Here is an 18382-nt window from a genome sequence, read left to right on the forward strand (position 1 = left end):
GCACCACTCAGCGCCATTTTTTTCTCGAGAGAGCTGCAAGTTTTGCTAGTTTTTGCAGTACGGGAACGCGTTGTTGCAGAATTAGTACTAATTTGTAGGTTCTGGAACACAACTATTGTAATACGCATTTTGATTACAACCATTGTAGAAGAATATAGGTAGACGCATCAACAAAGCTGCTGGGACAATTAACTGTCAAACCAAATTTTGGAATTAAAAATGTTGAATGAAAACTTATTTACATTTGTATAAATTGTTAAAAAACGCCTATTATAATAACTTCCGAATGACGTCGTATAAAACATATAAAAATCTACTTATATTTGAAAAGACATTCAACATTTTTTGACATGTCAATGTTCCCAACCGTCATAGAAGAACAAAGAAGTTTTATTTATTTGCACTATAACATGTATACAAAGTTTTTAGGCCTTTAGGTCAGTCAAAAAAGCGTTTTATGTAGTCTCACCATTAGAATTTTCGTAGAAATCTGGAAACAAAGAGGCACTGTTTTCAAAAATATTAACATTTACACAAAAAGTCCGAAGCATGAATGAAAATTTTATAAATAATGATAAAATCATGGTAGAATTAAGAAGGTAAAGTTATGCAGTTATATGTTCACAATTTTTTCAAAATTATTCATTTGACGACATCTCATTGTCAAAATTTACATTTATAAACCCATTGAATTCACACAAATCAGAGATGGGAACCAATTTTTATGCCATGTAATTTGACAAGGTAAACTACAAAAAAAGCAGAGGAGGGAATGCTTATTTGAAATGACTTTACCTTCTTAATTTTACCATGGATAAAATAAATCTTTGGAGGAAAAAAAAACATGTCGTCTATTTATATTAATATGAGTTTCATCTGTTTTCCGAAAAATGCTCATTAAATTCAACAAATTAAATTGAAAAAATAATTATGTTAATATGAATTACGAATCGTGCCGTATGAATGGATAAATTCGTGCACCTAATGCTGAAAGCGAACAACGTGATTGGTATTGTTATGAGAACATAGCATAAACTTTTCACTACGATAACTGATTTTTACTTTATTATATCGTAAAACTAATAACTCAAAATTCATCCTTTCCTTGCACCGTTTTTACAACTCCATCTACTTTTTTGAGTAAGGGAAAACGTTTTTAGTTGCAATATAGGTTAAACATGATTAACTTTCACGTAGAGAAAAATATCTAAAGTAATTACGCATGCGTAAGAAAAAGATTTGTCATCGTCTAAACAAATTATTTTTTAATGAAGTTCATTCCTACATGCACCTTACGATACGATACGTAACACACTAAACGTAGGGAAGTTTAAACGGCGCTAAGATGCGGTCGTCTAACTTTGTAGTTCGGACTTGCTTTTTCTCGTAAGGACAGACACCTCCAAATACAAAAATTTTCTCGGTAAACAAACACACTCCTTTTTCTCGAATCGAATTTAATAAACAATAATAAAAGAAATTGTAAAAATAGTTAGTGTGATCTTAGACTTCTTTATTATCCGTACTTGCGTTGCGTGTTTTTATATTTTGCATGCCTATATGTAAATGGGTGTGTATGTATGTGTAAATATTTTTACGTACTTTGTTTTTATTGTCAAGTGTAGTGTGAAAAGTCTAAATAAGAGTAAGAGGCTGCATTAACCGCAGTTAACAAAAAAATCCTAAAAAAGTGAAACGGAAACACAAGTTTCAATGAGAGCTTCCACTCGCCATTGTAGACTTTTTTGACATAGGACAATGGCGGGAAACCTGGTAAAGTGGTGGAAACATAAGTTCCTTGGCGGATATAAACAATTCTCAGGTGAGTACGAGATGAGTGCTACTTCGTCCTACTTAATACAGCTACACGGACTGCTTGTTTGCAATCATTATAGTATCTAAAGGGGCGTACATCGAGTCATCAGTGTAGTCAATTTCGTTGAGAAGGGAATAAAAAACATGTTTCATGATACACTCGGCGGCGGCCATTCAAAGCTATGATCGCTTTGAATAGCCGACCCCTCACAGTCAACGCTCAGCAAGATAAAACAACAACATTAACTGTATAGATATGTAGGTTTCAGTGTGTATGCGCCACGAACAGACAACACGAGTGGAGAACAAAACAGAAAAACGATGGTATGGTGGTGGTGGCATTTAAAAGAAACAGTCTTTCGAGAGATACAATGACGACGGAAAGTTCAAAGAAAAATCAGAACGAACGTAGGCACACCACACCAAAGAGTTGCCGTTCTGTCCTCATAGTAGATATGTATGTAATTACATTACATAGCATACATGTATGTATTGGGTTTTGTACATCACCTAATACATAAAACATATTTATTCTCTATGCCAATTTGATATGCCATCTATCCGTAGGTCACCCACCCAAATTGAATAACATTTTTCTCCTTCTGCTCGAAAATTAACATTTTTTTGGTTGTTAAATGGTTCAAATGAAATTCTTAAAATAGATTACGTTTTTCTAAAATGCACTTATCTGTTGTTATACTTCGGAATACCTAGTTTTTTCCCCTAATTTTGATAATGTTTTTAACCACATTTTGGGTAAATTTTGATATTTACTTACCAATTCCCTATCCCTAAATACACTTATTCTAATCCAAGATTGTGCATATTCTTAGCATGAGACTACTGGAATCAGCATTAAACTTAATTACATTTATTAAACTAGCAAATTGTACGTAAGCACTCTTAGGCCCATTTCCGAAAACGGGCTTTATAACGTCGTAAATCTATTAACGTACTGAACTGGTAACATCATTAGGGATCATTCGACTAAATTTGTCAGGAGAATATAAATTATCGATTCCTTGGCAGTATCACTTATCGTATCTAGTTTATAAGCGAACAGAGATTTTTAACCTGCGCATCGGTTTCCGTATTTTAGTTTATTTTATTACAAAATGTATGGATTTGTATTCAGTTTATTGATTTAAAGCGGATAATACATGCTTCAAATGTGTTTTTACACATATTTGCTTTCTTCTTTATTTTTTTTACAACGCTTGGCTAGCAAATTTGTTGGAAGCGAAAAGCTGCTTTTGAGACGAGAGAAAAAAATATTCAAAGGAGGGACACAAAATTGGTATTACTAAGTAGAAGTTAATAGACTAAGGGGCACCGTTACAGTAGTCTTTGGTGACATCGCATTTACACAAAGTTGGATGTGTGGCAACTAGCATTGGATAGGCCTGTGGAGAAGACCATTAAAGATTGTCCTTCCATTGTCTAGCAATCTAAATCTATCGAATCGAACCATTTTGCTTAAAAAACGACGAAATTATTGCGCAGTAAATACTTGTAGATACTCCTAATTTCAATCACCTCTACCAGTAGTAGGAATTGTGTTTCCGACAAAATTCAATACCATTTAAACCCAAAATGTTCATTTAAAAAGTGAAATTGCTTCTATCGACAAAATTGTTCTTTACTGAAATTATCAGCAATTGCTGCGACACTATAATATTATAACTTTGAATAATAGTTTGTTGGAGAGTCACACTTCAGAACTACAAAGTGAAAAATGCATGCTCCTCTTTTGGTAACTTTTCTTATGTGCCAATTTAGATATTTAACTCGATATGGACTTATGAATATGAGATGTTGTCGAACGTATACTTTTAGGGTGCAGGTCATATGATTGTGATTTTATTCGTTTGTTTCTCCTTTAAGGCTTGTTGTTATGCCATACTCGAAATGTGGAAAGAATCTCGTGTTTCTATGCAATCTTTCTAAAACTAACTTATTTTCAAAGGAAAATAGTTAATTCTCATTACCCACAAACAGACCCCATCCCATTGGAATGACTAATGAATAGTAAAGCAGAAAGGGAAGTGGTAGCCTCAACTAAACGTACAGTTCCTAAAATTCGCTCTCATGTTGTGTAGAATGAACCTACATGGAGAAGAACGTGCTATATATATTTTTTTTATTATTGAATGATCTCAAAAATAAGAATTGTAGCCCGGACAGAAAAGTGCTTTTTTTAGAACAATACATTTATTATTACTATTTCAGTGCAAGAATGTGCAACGGATTCAGAGGAGCTGATCTACCATCAAGTGCGAGCCTCGTCCTCTTGCAGCGCACCCCCTGACCTGCTACTTGTAAGTGATCGCGAGAATAATCTGTCATTGCAATCTGGAACAACTTCCAGAATTAATCCGACATCGACAGCGACATCGCCCGTGGCATATATCAATACTTGTGCATTAAGTAATAACAATCAAAGCGATACTCAAAAGAACCACCGCATCGTAAAACAAACATCAACATCACATGACAGTAGTTGTAGGGACGGCAGTAGTAAGAACTTGCTAAAGTCCGGCGTGCATCGTCAAATACCATTTGACCTACAAGAGTCTCAAGTCGGCGTTGAGACACCACTCGAATGTCAACAGAGTCAATCATCCAACCGCTATGTCCAAAATGCACAGCAACAACAACCTGAGGACCACATACGATTAGAGGTGAGTCACAGAAAAATATAATTTGCTTTAAAAGACATGACTGCGAAGGCCAGTTTGGCATTTTGTAGTCTGTGCGTTGATGGCTTCACTCAACTGTTGAATTTAACGTTTTTTTTTTTTCAGGAATTCACGTGTGATGTCTCAGTTGAAGGTGGGAAAGCGTCACAACCATTGCAGTTTTCCTTTACGTTTTATGACTTAGATGGCCACCATGGAAAAATTACAAAGGATGACATCGTGGGCATCGTTTATACTATATATGAATCGATTGGTAAATCGGTTGTGGTGCCACACAGTGGTAGCAAGACAATAAATGTACGCCTTACAGTGTCTCCCGAGGATAAAGCGTCTAAATCATCGGCTACCACGAGAGTGGTACCCTCAAAATCATGTGCATTAGAACAGCAAAATGTTCCGTTGAATAAGGTATCTGGTAATGTCTTGGGTAGGCGGACACATCGGTACAGACCTCGGAAACTTATTAGGTCCGATGAAGAGGACGACGAAAGCGGCAGCGACAAGGAGCGCGATGCAAGCTGTACAAGAAACCCTGGTGTTCCTCTCCTGACAACATCCACAAAGAATAACAGACTGCCTAAAAACAAACAAAATCTTCAATGCTGCCAGTCTGTTGCGCAAGGCCAACCAAATAGTGAAGTCAACGTATCCGAAAATATGTATAATCTCACGAAGAAAAGCGGCCACGAGACTTGTCGCCAGTGCCTGGCTGTAGTCGAAGAAAATGTAAGCGCAACAATATCGCCTAAACCTGACCATATTCTGCCAAATTCAAGCAAGCCAGTTTCGAATGAGGCCTTTATGAAACATGCAGCATTAACGCGAATGAAATTGCTAAGGAAGTCGAGAAAACAAAAGGTGTGTCTTATTTTTGTGGAAGTTCCACTTACAATTGCGAAATGAGAAAAAGTTCATATCCTAAAATACGCTTTTCCATTCTGTCAATTAATCTTTTCTATTTCTTATTCTCATACGAAACAGCTCCAAGGCTGCAATCAAATTCGTCAACGTAGCTTGTCTGTTGGGAATGAGACGTGCTGGAATAATCGTCATTTGCAAAAGTCACAGAATCAAAACCAGTTGGCTTGGGTTGATCAACAGCTTAACAACACCGACATACTAGATGGTGTTCAGCTGCGTAACGCTTTTCAGGCCGAGAATACATCTGTTTCGCAGACACGCAGCTCGGCAGAGTGTTGGAAAACACCGCTAAACCGTAACGACCTAATAAGCATTATACGGGAAAGTATGGAGAAGAATCGATTGTGTTTTCAACTGAATGGGTAAGCAAAACGAATACCTTGGGTACGAAATGCTGTTTGCAATGCAGTACCAGTCAATCGATTGCTTAAACATAACAAAAGCATTTCAAGTACCGGTATGCGTCATCGCACGCATTTCTGGGTTGCAAATAGCGTTTTTAGAGTCGAGATATTAAGGAATATCCAGCTAATATTTAACTTGAATACATTTCAGAAAACCTCAAGCAAATGTGAGCCCTATCAGGCAGCAGACTCCTCAACGCCAGTCTTCAAACAAGAACAAACACATCCCAAGTCAGTCACGGGCAAAAACAAGAATCCCGATGTTAATTGCAAACCATAACAGTCGGTCGATCCATTTTTCCAATAACAATGATTCATCCTTGATGACTGATCATGTAAATAACCCTAGTATTCTCCATAACCAACCGAACATGCCTATGTCCCACCAGCAATTCGCTCCGAACTCAATAATATCAAAATGTAGTCAAAATGGTTCGTCGGTACTTAATACAAGAATGCCCTCGCAGCATGGCAAAATGAATCTCTGTGGATATGACTCTTTCCTACATGCCACAATATGCGGTGGTGCCACACTAAACCATACATCGCCAATTTCAACATCACCGCATATCAAAACAAACAATCAAACAAACGAAACATCAAATACTCATACTAATTATAATTCTCAAATCGCTACAGTACCACCCACTATTTTACCGGCCTTGGCAGTTAGTCCCAAAACCGAATCTAAGTATGCGGGCATTCCCGTCGGTTCTAATCACAATGCTAAAACTGCCAAGAGTCCCCGCAATGTGTCTCTTCCCCATGGCCATCATGTTAATACAACTGGCAATTCCACATCCCATAACTCACCTCAATACCATGGTTACCAGCGATTGCCGTCCGGAAGTAAACATATTGCTCAACTCGTGAGTCCGGTACAGCAAAGTACAGACAAGGTTCAAAATCAGCTTCAAGAAAAATTCAGGTCAAATCAGATACAAAATTATGAACTGTACGCGAAACTAACAGAGAAGTTGCAGCAGACAAGTTTGGCAACTTCGAACAAAGAGAATCTTCATAGGCGAAGTAAGCACCGGTTGCAACGCCAAAGGCGTTCGAACGGATCATTGTTGCACGCAAATAAAACATGTAATTTATCGTTGACGGCTTCAGGCAAAACTGAGGGTTACGCTTCTGTAATACCCTTTTGCGAAGACCCCGTAGAGTTTCAAAATTTGATAGCTCAAACAAGCGAAGACGAGTGTCACTCCCCGCATGAAAATATTGAAAGCGGATCCAATGACATGCAAAATTCGCCAGAGACGATACATGTAGCTGAAGCAACGTTAGTCGATCTCGATTTAGATGAGGGAAATGACGATCAGGCAGTAGCTGCGAATCAACACCGTATGGGCAGTATTAAACACATACCTCCGAGTGGCGATTCAAAAAGCGGCGTTGACCCCGTTGAGGATGACCTTGAAATAGATGACGAACTGGACCAAGACCTGGCCGACTTGGAAGGAATTCCAGTGTCTGAAAGTGGCCGAAATAGCTCAATAAGCAATGATGCGAATGACACGATTGCCAACACCAGTGCCACCTCCTCTCTTATTCACAGATATGTTCACGAACATATACATCACCATTACCATCATTTCGAGGATAAAGATGAATAACTGACTATCTACTATTAAGTGATATTGGCAACGAGTCCTGAATAATAATAACAAACACAATTCTGGTTGTCTTTCTGTAGACCACGAAAAGGAGGGGGACAAGACAATGTTTAATCAATACTCTCTGAAAATTCTATTTGTTACTTTTACATGAGTATATAATCTCTCTTTTGATATCATCTAAAAAATAACATCGTTATACTAATATCTAACTCAATGCAACATTTTCTGTTTCGCTCCATATGCTCGTCGTACATATTTAAAAATACAACCGCAGATGCCGACATCGAAATTAGCGAATATTTTAGTAAATACACACTATAGTATATATTTATGGTTTAAGTTGCTACTGCTATGTACGTTCTGCCGCCGCAACAATAAAAGCATGTTTTATCAGTGTTTAGCTATATGAACTGAATCGATGGCAACAGGTGGCCACGCTGAGGTACATGAAGATGGGTCTGCGATCTTCATAATGGCTCTTCTGAAATAAATATAAAAACATTACCGTTCCAGCTCTTGCGGTTATCCTAAGTTTTTTTTTTTTTTGCGCGCCAGAGTGTGTTGTGAAACAAAAAGTATTATAACATATACTATTTGCCCACTCGAAATTCGTGTACATTCGAAAGTAAACATTTCAGTTAACATTCACACTGCATGTTTTAGACTTAAGATAGCCGTATTTTAAACATAACATACCTGCATACCATCATATTTCAAACATACATCATAAATTTGAAAGACTGATTTCCTCGATTTATAAAATATTTTTTACATAAACAATGTACGTACTAAGGGCATTGATAATTGAACTAATAAATGTATATACAAAAATTACATAGCTAGTTTTTTATCTCAGTTCAGAATGTTATAAAAAATGTAATTCAAATGAACACTTGGGTCGGCTGTCAAATCTTCAAAACCAAACAGTCAAAATAATATTTGGTGTGGCATTCGAACGACAAGAGACCACCACCCCCTCTAAGATTTCTTAGACGGGCGGACGGACGGCGTTAGACGAACAAAAAATTTGTTGGTCTATTAGCTATCACATCGATTCCAAACCTCTGTATGTATATTTACATCCATATGTCAAGAGTCAGATGGTTGTCCTATTTATAAATCAAAACACAAAGCCGAAGAACGCACGACGGTGAGGCGAGTATGTGTGTGTGTGTGCGAGTACGATAGAGGTGCGTGCTTGCATATCCATCTATACACATTTACGGATGCAGTCCTTTGTTCACGTAGATTACTGGTGGACCGCTAACATCGGCATGTTCACATATTTTCGAAAGTAGGGTCTCTTCGCAAATCGCTTTGACCGACACATTTAATTAATATGGTCCTATCGCTTGATTTGTTGTGGCTAATGTCAGTGGGGATGATGCCACATCTTCCGCTGTGTAGAGGAATATAACGTTCTGTTTCGATGTGTTGCTCGGATAGAAGAGAATATTCATTTCTCTGTTTTGATTTTTTGTTCATTTGCATTTCGACCATTTGTCTAGATAGTTTGATCACTGTTCGGTATTACGCAAACGTTTTGGACGTTGTGTTTGTATTGGCGTTTATAGACAATTTTTTACGTTGGTCTAACAAAGGGAGTAACCAACTATACCAACTATGACAACTCCGAACAGATGTGCTGTCTGCGAAGTACCGGCCTCTTTAAAGTGCATGGCCTGCAAACAGGTGTTCTACTGTGGCAAGGAGCACCAGAAAATACATTGGAAAAAAGGCCATAAGGCTGAGTGTAAATGTTACGAGGTGAAACATTCATATAATATCTGAAGAATAAAATGTTTGCATGTATTTGTGTTTATATACTTCATCTCTGTATAGGTGGTAAAGAATGATGTACTGGGCAGACATTTAAGGGCGTCGAGAGACATCAAGCCCGGAGAAATAATATTGAGGGAGTCCCCCCTTATATATGGTCCTAAGGTGGCATGCTCACCACTGTGCCTGGGTTGTCATCGTACACTCCCCACGCCTGTGGGAAATAATTATTACAAATGTAGCAAATGTGGGTGGCCCATGTGTGGAACCGATTGCGAGCTATCAGAGCACCACGTAAACGAGTGTCAGCTTATGGAGTCAAGGAAATTCCGCGCAAAAATTGACTACAGCGTCCAGACTGGTCGGAAGGAATCGGCTTACTGTGTCATTCTACCATTGCGTTGCCTCTTACTAAAGACAAGGAAGCCTCTTGATTTTGAAAAGTTCTCGGAATTGGAAGATCACTTGAATGAGCGCAAGAATACGCCTTTGTACAATGTTCTTCGGGCTAATTTGGTTACATTTGTCAAAACTATATTGGCGCTGAACGAAAGCGAAGATGAGATTTTGCGAGTTGCAGCCATTTTGGATACAAATGCCTTCGAAGTGCGTCAAACCGGAGAGAGTCGGAAAGTCAGGGCCATATACCCCATGGCTGCGATGTTTTCCCACGATTGCATATCGAACGCCCGCCACACATTCGATGAAAAGATGAACATTGTCTTCATCGCAAAAACTCCAATTGCCAAAGGTGAAATCATCTGTACATCATACACTCAGCCGCTATGGTCTACAATAATGCGCCGCACGCATCTGTCTCAGGCCAAATGTTTCGATTGCACCTGTCGTCGTTGTCGCGACGAAACGGAGCTAAACACATTTGCGGGTTCAATAACATGTAGTCACTGCAAAGTGGGAAAGGTACGATAAGATTTCGCGTTCATTGGGAGGAGGGGCTATGAATTTTAATATTGCAACTGGTTCTTCCGTTTACACAGGTTGTTTCCACAAACCCAATGGACAATAATGCTTGTTGGAAGTGCCAGTTGTGTCCGCACCAGCTATCTGCCAAGCAAATACATCTGGGAAATGCGGCTATCCAAAAGGAGATTGAATCGTTAGACAAATCCTCTGTGAAGGCCTTCGAAGAGTTCCTGTACCGTTATCGTGTGACCTTACACGAAAAGAACACTCATATTTTGCAGGTTAAGTACGCTCTGTCACAGTTATACGGAAATGCACCCAACTTTTCAATACACGGTAACTAGAGTACAACAGCAAAGGCGGAAAATAATACCAAATATGTTCTTCATTATTTAGAACTGAACGATGCTGCGTTGAAAAGAAAAATAGAGCTTTGCCAAGAACTGTTGGAGACAGCAGATATCTTTGACGGTGGATGGAGCATCTTCCGTGGCAATTTACTTTTGGACCTGCAGGAGGCAATGGTGATACAGGCAAAACGTGAATTCCTATGTGGTTTACTGACCAGAGACGCTACGCAGGTTAGACGAATGATATTTTCGAGTATTTCAGTAGTGTGCTAAGCCTATGTATTATTCAGGAAAAACTGTTAGAATCGATGAACTTGTTGAAAGAAGCCATCGACATTATGAAGTTGGAGCCGGACATGAAGCAAGTGTTAAACGACCGAACACAACAGTTGGCCAAAGAACTGGAAGTGGATGAATAACAAATACATAAGTATATTGACATGTAGAACTATGAATGTAATTGCTTTAATAAATGGAAAGATAGTAGACGTCTGTAGAAGTTTCACAAAATGGAGGCATCTTTTGGTAGCAATGCCCAATGTTAATCGAGCATGGCGAAATTCTGATGAGCAAGACTGCTGTTAAAGCCCCATGTATTGTTGTTGGGAGAAGACTGTTGAAGAAGAAATTGTAAACTTACGTCTGGTAAGCCTTATAATACCGATCAATTTAACGAAGTCAAAAAGAATAGTAGAAGGGTTACAATTTTATTACATATAACCAACTTTATACAGGGATTTTTATTTCTCGAACTACAGCTTTGATAATGTCAGGGGTTTTGTAACACCAGTTTCTGATATCCTTGCTGACGCGACACCATGCCTCTCCATGCTTTGGCTCGGAGCTTATGCAGCGCTCGAGTACTTCCATCTGTTGCGCTTCTGTGCCATGGAGTAGTTCGAATTTATAGAAATATGCCCACGCATCACCCAAGTCAGGATCAATTTTGACCTAGGGATAAATGCGATTTAATTACTGAATTACTGACAAAAAGGGGTTTTTATACTTACTGTTCGGTTGAACCAGTCCCTACACTTTGAGAACTTATGTTCAGACCAAAAAAGTTTCGATACGGCTAAGAGGACATGAGGATCGTGCTCGCATTTTTTGAGGGCATCTACGGATTTAGTTTTTCGTTGCGGCTTAGATTCCATAAAGATGGCCTCGGCCCATAACTCTCCCGAGTTTGGACACTCTTGTAATGCTCTTGCCATCATAGTGCTGGCAATTTCTTTTAAGTCGGCTCGCAGTTCCACTCGTATGGCCTCCAACCACAAAATTGATGTCTTTGGATTCCGTAAGCGAGCTCTTTCGAGGATGGAACGAGCTTTGGTTAGAACGCCTTTACGTTCTTCTAAATTCGCTGACAACAGCCACAATGGAATGGATGTGGGACATTTCTTAAGACCCAAATTGTAGGTATTTGCTGCATCTTCGAGACGTTCTTGCTGTTCCTCTATTTGTCCTTTCATCATCCAGAGTTTGGGGAAGTCGGGAAATACTTCTACAGCTTCTTCGAGCAGTCGAAGAGCATCCTCCAGCCTATCTAAAGCCCACTCAAGGCGGGCTGATTTCATCATAACTCTAGGTGTTGGGGCGGATCCTCGTGCTTTAGCCAAAAGACGACGAGCTCTTTCATATTCCGAATTTTCTGATTCTAATTTCACAGCAGCTAACCAAATATCTTCAGAATTTGGGTTGGCCTGAAAAGCTAATGAAAGAATAGCTCTAGCGGCAGGGACATCGCCAGCTAACCATTTAGATTTGGCGCCCATTAACCACAGTACTTCCGATTTCGGACAATGGGCAACGGCTCTCTGCAAAAGCGCTTCCAACGACTCACGGGTACCATGATTTTTTTCAAAATAAGCAGCGCGCAGCCAAATACTTTTTTTGGATGGGAAAGTCTGCAAAGCATGTGCATATACAGCTCTGGCACACTCAAATGCGTTTTCCTTAGCACACTGAAAAAGTGGAATACGATTTTAATAACCACGAATGGGCCAGAAATGCGGAATTTGACTGCTACTTACAAAATCGGCATCATCCATCCATGTTTGTTTGCGGTCTTCCTCCTCTACGCCTATGCCAATGACAGACTTAATAATTGCCTGGCAGCAGTGAACTGCACCCGATTTTTCCGCTTCAATTGCCTCTTGGAACCAGTGCTCGCGATTTATTTCTACACCATTTGCTGAAAGAGATGTAAGCGATCGATCTATTATTTTCTCAACCATATGGATGTTGCCATTAGCTTCCTCGAGCTTTGCAGCCGTTGTCCAAATTTGCCGATCTGTGGGAATATTTTCGCGTGCTTTGTTTAGAACTTTGCGAGCATTCTCGTACGTCTCCAAACGGGCTAGAGCCAACCAAAGTTCAACACTCGTGTTACAGCATTCAACAGCTCTTGATAGTAAGATTCGTGCGTCATCAGGATTCTCCAACTCGACAGCCGCCTTCCAGAGGCGAACTGAGTTAGGAATATGTTCAAGTGCTTTACGGTAAACACGCCGTTTAGCCTTTATTTCGGTTTCCAGATCAGCGGCCTTTATCCAAATTCTAACAGATGTGGGGATGTGTCGCGCAGCTTGGGCAATAACTGCCTTGGCCGTATCAATTGGCTGTAGTCTAGCGGCTTCCAACCAAAGATCTTCAGAATGGGGGTTTATCTCACAACCCCTCATAATTAGATTACGGGCCATTTGAACTTTACCGGTAACTTCCTCCAAGCGGGCGGAGGCAATCCATGCTGGAGGGTGATTGGGATTTGTCTCTCTGACACTTTTTAAAAGTAACCGAGCCTTTTTAATATCGTTTATGTCCCCTCCATATGTGGGAATCATACTTTGTAAGTCCGTAAGATATCCTTTGGGGTCGACAACAGTCTGACCTGTTACAGAGTCAGACACCTGTGATAGCTTTACATTCATCAGGGTATTACGTGCTTGGCCAATTTTTCTCAAATCTAGATCTCCAGTGGGTGTTAACATTCCGGGGGTTGCCACACCCGGCGTCATAGACGCCAATCCCGATGAAGGATCTATGGAAGATGAGGTTTCGCCTCCTAGATTTCTTGCCAGAACGCTGTCCGGCAAAGGTGTGAACTTTTCTGCTCGAGGATTCCTTTGTTTTCTATTACGACTATCGCCGACTTCAGGTATGTTGGACCATTCCTCTGCCGTTACGGTTGCCAGTGACCTCTTTAAATCAGAAAACTGTTGTTGTATTTTTGGCCTACAAAATTAAAGACTTGCGAAATATAGACTTGCTTAGCAATCTAAGTAACACCCTTACCTCTCCTGACGATATCGTTCCAAATCCTCTCGTAGTCTTCGGTCTCTGTATTCCTTCCTCTTCTCGTCCATACGCTTGTCAATGGAGTCATAAATAGCATCGGCTTCCTCATCATCTTTGTCGTACGGATCTTTAGAGAACAATGAGCCACTGTATCCACTAAATTCGTCGTAATTTGAGTCATTTAAATCCTCGTCCTCCTCATCTTCTTCATCTTTTTTCTTCCTTTTGGCAGCGGGTGGAGCATGACGATCGTCAGAAACATCGTTTGCGTCTCTTGCGGGTCCAATATCTGACCGTGTGGTAAAGCCAGTGGCACTAAATATAAATAGCTGGATAGAATGACATTCCAAAGTAAAGATATAATGCACAGTCTTACCCACGTCCTACACCAGCAACATATCCTAACGGAGCAGGCACACCCAGGAAATGCTTTTTGTTTCTATTGGCTATGACTGCTGCTGTTACATTTGACATTTTTAGATTTTTAGGAGTTAGAAAAATTTCAGTAAACGTTTGTAGTTAGTTTATTTAGTTTTTTAGTGTTTTTCGACACACACAACGCACCCCCTTATTTCACAAATTGGGACCAACAGATCGAAAAAGAAGGCATTCAGGGCTTAGCAGGTCGAAAGCAGACATGAGCTGGAGTTCACAGAGTTCACCAGGTCGAAAACCTGAATCCCTTGCAGGGTTTTAAAAATCGGCCCCATAAACAGCTGTTTAGAGATCCTTCAGGGCTTAGCAGGTCGAAAGCCAGACATGAGCTGAAGTTCACAGAGTTCACCAGATCGAAAATCTGAATCCCTTGCAGGGTTTTAAAAATCGGCCCCATCTAAACGTAAACAGTAAAGCAGAGGACCTATTTGGATGACGGCGACGATTAGATGCAGTCACCTTAAAATGGCAACGCTTTTCTATTAATAGGTGTGTTTACTAATTCATTTATTGTTAATGGATGCGCTTCAATAACTACACAAAAGTCCAGTTACCGAGAGTTTTCAAATTCTATCTGGTTAAACATGTTCAGTAAGAGTTTTGAAGTCTTATCAGCTGTTTTGGTTTTATGCCTCAGATTGATGAAACTAATTTCCGGGTCCAATAACCCTAAATGTTACCAAACATGAAAATATGCATCCGATCGATCGTGATTAATATATTCGCGTAATGCTGTTATCTAATTTAAAATAATAGGGCATGTTTTAAAATAAAAATCAAATTTCAAATGCATTACCAAACATGGAAATAAACAAGAATCCAGCCCTTGTAGGTTTAAAATGTGATTCTCAGAGTAATTTTGTTTTGTTTATAAATTAAAGTCAATTTGGAAGATTATGAACCTATATTTCGCGATAATAATCGGTAGGCGATGTTATGTTTCTATCATGAAAACATGAAATAAAACATATTTTCCATGCATTTTTATAAAAGAAACAAATGCGAAAGGAAAAGTCAAATGATAATTTTCATAAAGGTAATATTTTTCGTTTCATAGTTTAATGATTCTATCAAAATCTGAAATGAAATTTCTCAGTTGACTTTTTTCCTTTTCGTACAGCTAAAACATAACTAATGTTCGCAACGGTATTTTATAAGAACGCCTGTTGCTTTAAGCACTCGTAAGAGAAGGAGCACATGTAGTGCGCATATGCAGTACTTCTCTGTTTTGACTTAACTATCTCTTAGTACTGCACATACCTACAATATACATGGGTCACTATTCGACGAGATTTCTTAGAAAATCACTAGAGAGAATAAATATTTTTAAGAGAATTTCCAACCAGCCTTTGGCCCAGCAGTCTCATTTTTCAAATATAACTTGTTGAAAGTGCATCTAAATCGAATTCGGTATTTGATTAGGTCTCAGTTGAAATATATTGTCTTATTCTTGCTGGACCAATCAATAATTATTTGATATAATAAATGTAATTAAGCCAAACGAACCTTTAATGATTTCAATCAGCCAAGAATCTGTCCTCGAGCGCGGTAGAGCTAGATAGAGGGTTTCGGAGAAAAGTGACAATACTAAGGTGGAGGGTATAAACTTATAAACTGGAAAACAAATAAAACAAGATTGCAATAAAATTAATTTGTGTAATTTATTCGATTAGAATCTATGCCGCTCGTTGGTCATTACAAATTTTCTACTACCTTGCTGCAGCTACCAACGATACACATTTTAATCTAGATGTGTGTCCCTGAAAATATCAATTCATCTGAAAATTACCATTGCTTTAACACAGGGTGGGTTAACGGGAGAAATGTTAAACATTCCCATTTATTTATCCAGAAATTAAGGCACGCTACGATTACTAAATTTCTGTTTTTAAAATTATCCTTGGGATTTGTGTTATGCAAAAAGTACGTCAAAGTGTTGCCGTAGATGGAGGTGCAAATTTAACCAGTGATATGTTGTGTGGCTTTGAATGTACTTTTCTACGTTTTAGAGTTATATGTCGAAGGAAAATGTAACCCTCAATGCTACCCTCAATAAATGCAAATACTTGATGTCCCTTTGATTAGGCCATGTGGAGTATTTCCATATGTACTTACTTATGTACACTGCTTCTTACTTGAGTAGCAGAACCTGTTACAATCCAAAACATTAAGAGAATGATATTCTTTTGGTATATCTGAAAAGTAAAACTTTGTCATGGGCCAATTTTCTGATCTGATTGATTGCCACCGCGTAATATCTCAGATATTATCTCCATACCTCTATCCAAGACAATGATAGTAATCATGTATTTACTCTAAGGTCCTTACTTTTGTAAATATAGGCTTTGTAGGACAGGAGAATAATTGATTTATTGTTGAAAAACATATAAATGATGCCACCCATGCGTACGAACTTATTATAAACTGTGAGCAAGAAACACGCACATATACGTTTGTTAATATATGATTATGCGAAGGAAGTTTATTGGATCGGCTGCCACGTCAGAAGGCACAAAATACTAATCAAATAGTTCATCGTTCTGCAAAACGGAGTAGGAATTTTATCCTGTTTTCACCTGCACTGGGGTGAATTTACCAAAGTATGTGTGAAATTTTAGTTTCCTGACAACTAAACAAATTCAATCATTCAACGAATCCAACCTTCCGACAGTTTGACTCTCTGCGCGGGTACAAATATATTGATTATACAAAGCAGCCCCTTTTAACACAGGCAGTCCCACGGTATGGCGCAAGAAAAATATATTTTCTAGTATGGACACGTAGTTATGTACAAAGTACATTTTACGATTTCGCAAATCGAGTGGATACAATTTCGCGCATGTAAACATGCTTTTGATGAATTGGTGGGTGCGCCACCAAAAACCAGTGGATAAAATATCCGTAAAATGAAACCCGACGACAGCAGGAAATTAATGAATGAGGCCAATTTATGAAAAAGGTTTAAAATTCAATTTTTTACTGGAGCGTGAGTTCTAAAATATCAAATTTACGGGTTCTAAGCAAGTCATTGTTGAAATATTTCATTAGGTTCGCGATTTGTTTGTTTTGTATTTATACCGGAAACACAAGCTTGTATTTGACATTTCAATACTTGCCCAGAGGTTTTTTCGAATGATTGAGTAGAATTTGTTTCGCGACATCCATTGGTAGGTTTTGTCTTATATAGAAACTATACTAAGTTGCCGATTCTGAAACATAATTTATTTGTAAAATATGTAGTGTTCAACCGTATGGGGCTGAAATAGCTGGGCGGTCTTCCTCAATGTTTCAATGTCAATTTCTTCCAGCAGAAAGCAAAAAAAAAAAAAAAACTTAAAAACAACCCGCCCCACCTGAAACTTAATTTAGAAACATGTCTGCTAAACACATTCATTATACATACGTCATCATAAACACGAGACATGGAATTGAGTTTTGTCAGCCGAATTCCAAAAGGGCACCATGTTGCCCCGATATCCCTATGGCAGACATCGTAACCTAGCCTATGGCCGACCTCCCTTATTTCCATTGGATACAAATAAGGCTTTACGATTTGTATTTAATTTAAATTTTAAGGGTACGAATGAATGTGCTCGATGTTTTTCTCTTAATGCAATAGATAATTTGATAAATATACAGTAATGATCACATGTGCATGTAATGTGTGTGTGTGTGTGAGTGCTTGCTCTGCTACATAAGTAATAAGTACATATACATTCATATGTATATCACAATCGGAATTCCTTGTTGCCTGTCCATTAATCGGCATTCAATTTGGGCAGTTAGACTGGCGGTGATTTGTAGGCGTTCTGCACCAGGAGCGACACCAGCACCATTTCCACCAATATTAAGAGATTGATTATTGCTGTAGGTGGGAGGGACATGTCAGGGAGGAGTTAGAAGGAATACATTAATAATCATCGAACGGCCAGAAGAAATGTTGGGGCGGGGAAGCCGCTCCCAATGGACTTACTTTGCTTGTATATTGTGTGGTTGATGGGATAATAGCCGCCCAGCTCGATGTGATTCAATTGAGTGTCCAGCAGCATGTATTGCAATTTGCATAACAGAAGGATTAGTTGGAGGCAAAACATCTTCTTCTGCAATGAACAAAAGCCAAAGGGTTTAGCCGC

General features: G+C 38.9%; 4 protein-coding genes across 7 annotated transcripts in view; 2 read left to right on the forward strand and 2 right to left on the reverse strand.

The window, feature by feature from the left end:
• The first annotated feature begins 1382 nt into the window (after positions 1–1382).
• LOC131803114 (protein naked cuticle) lies at positions 1383–8298 on the forward strand. Its single transcript, XM_059124144.1, has 5 exons — positions 1383–1822; positions 4045–4496; positions 4620–5372; positions 5496–5797; positions 5991–8298. The coding sequence occupies exons 1-5, from the start codon at positions 1759–1761 to the stop codon at positions 7459–7461; spliced, it is 3042 nt and encodes a 1013-aa protein (XP_058980127.1). The 5' UTR covers positions 1383–1758; the 3' UTR covers positions 7462–8298.
• A 400-nt stretch (positions 8299–8698) lies between these two features.
• Positions 8699–11005, forward strand: LOC101898760 (SET domain-containing protein SmydA-8). The gene is made up of 5 exons (XM_005177174.4): positions 8699–9231; positions 9307–10164; positions 10242–10503; positions 10564–10748; positions 10808–11005. Exons 1-5 carry the CDS (start codon positions 9088–9090, stop codon positions 10934–10936), a joined length of 1578 nt encoding a protein of 525 aa, XP_005177231.2. The 5' UTR covers positions 8699–9087; the 3' UTR covers positions 10937–11005.
• Positions 11006–11205: 200 nt separating this feature from the next.
• Positions 11206–14353, reverse strand: LOC131803115 (pre-mRNA-processing factor 6). The gene is made up of 5 exons (XM_059124145.1): positions 14191–14353; positions 13812–14129; positions 12551–13751; positions 11528–12481; positions 11206–11468 (listed from the first exon to the last, which is right to left on the reverse strand). Exons 1-5 carry the CDS (start codon positions 14286–14288, stop codon positions 11244–11246), a joined length of 2796 nt encoding a protein of 931 aa, XP_058980128.1. The 5' UTR covers positions 14289–14353; the 3' UTR covers positions 11206–11243.
• A 3441-nt stretch (positions 14354–17794) lies between these two features.
• The window catches only part of LOC101898294 (organic solute transporter alpha-like protein), a 39961-nt gene continuing 39373 nt past the window's right edge, over positions 17795–18382 (reverse strand). For all 4 annotated transcript variants that reach the window (XM_059124150.1, XM_005177171.4, XM_059124148.1 and 1 more), the window contains exons 5-6: positions 18223–18349; positions 17795–18114 (exon numbers count right to left, since the gene is read on the reverse strand). In XM_059124150.1, the coding sequence (XP_058980133.1) occupies positions 18032–18114; positions 18223–18349 (210 nt within the window). In that variant the 3' untranslated portion in view covers positions 17795–18031. The remainder of the gene's footprint in view (positions 18115–18222; positions 18350–18382) is intronic.

Source organism: Musca domestica, unplaced genomic scaffold (assembly GCF_030504385.1).
Source record: "Musca domestica strain aabys unplaced genomic scaffold, Musca_domestica.polishedcontigs.V.1.1 27, whole genome shotgun sequence".
NCBI lineage: Eukaryota > Metazoa > Arthropoda > Insecta > Diptera > Muscidae > Musca > Musca domestica.

Excerpts from the sequence above, each read along its gene's own strand:
- LOC101898760 (XM_005177174.4), top strand. The coding sequence starts at position 9,088 with ATGACAACTCCGAACAGATGTGCTGTCTGCGAAGTACCGGCCTCTTTA. Across the intron at positions 9,232-9,306 it reads CTGAGTGTAAATGTTACGAG|GTGGTAAAGAATGATGTACT; the intron begins GTGAAACATTCA and ends ATCTCTGTATAG. Across the intron at positions 10,504-10,563 it reads ACCCAACTTTTCAATACACG|AACTGAACGATGCTGCGTTG; the intron begins GTAACTAGAGTA and ends TTCATTATTTAG.
- LOC131803115 (XM_059124145.1), bottom strand. The coding sequence starts at position 14,288 with ATGTCAAATGTAACAGCAGCAGTCATAGCCAATAGAAACAAAAAGCAT. Across the intron at positions 13,752-13,811 it reads GAACGATATCGTCAGGAGAG|GCCAAAAATACAACAACAGT; the intron begins GTAAGGGTGTTA and ends TTAATTTTGTAG. Across the intron at positions 11,469-11,527 it reads GGGACTGGTTCAACCGAACA|GTCAAAATTGATCCTGACTT; the intron begins GTAAGTATAAAA and ends ATTTATCCCTAG.
- LOC131803114 (XM_059124144.1), top strand. The coding sequence starts at position 1,759 with ATGGCGGGAAACCTGGTAAAGTGGTGGAAACATAAGTTCCTTGGCGGA. Across the intron at positions 4,497-4,619 it reads AGGACCACATACGATTAGAG|GAATTCACGTGTGATGTCTC; the intron begins GTGAGTCACAGA and ends TTTTTTTTTCAG. Across the intron at positions 5,798-5,990 it reads TTGTGTTTTCAACTGAATGG|AAAACCTCAAGCAAATGTGA; the intron begins GTAAGCAAAACG and ends AATACATTTCAG.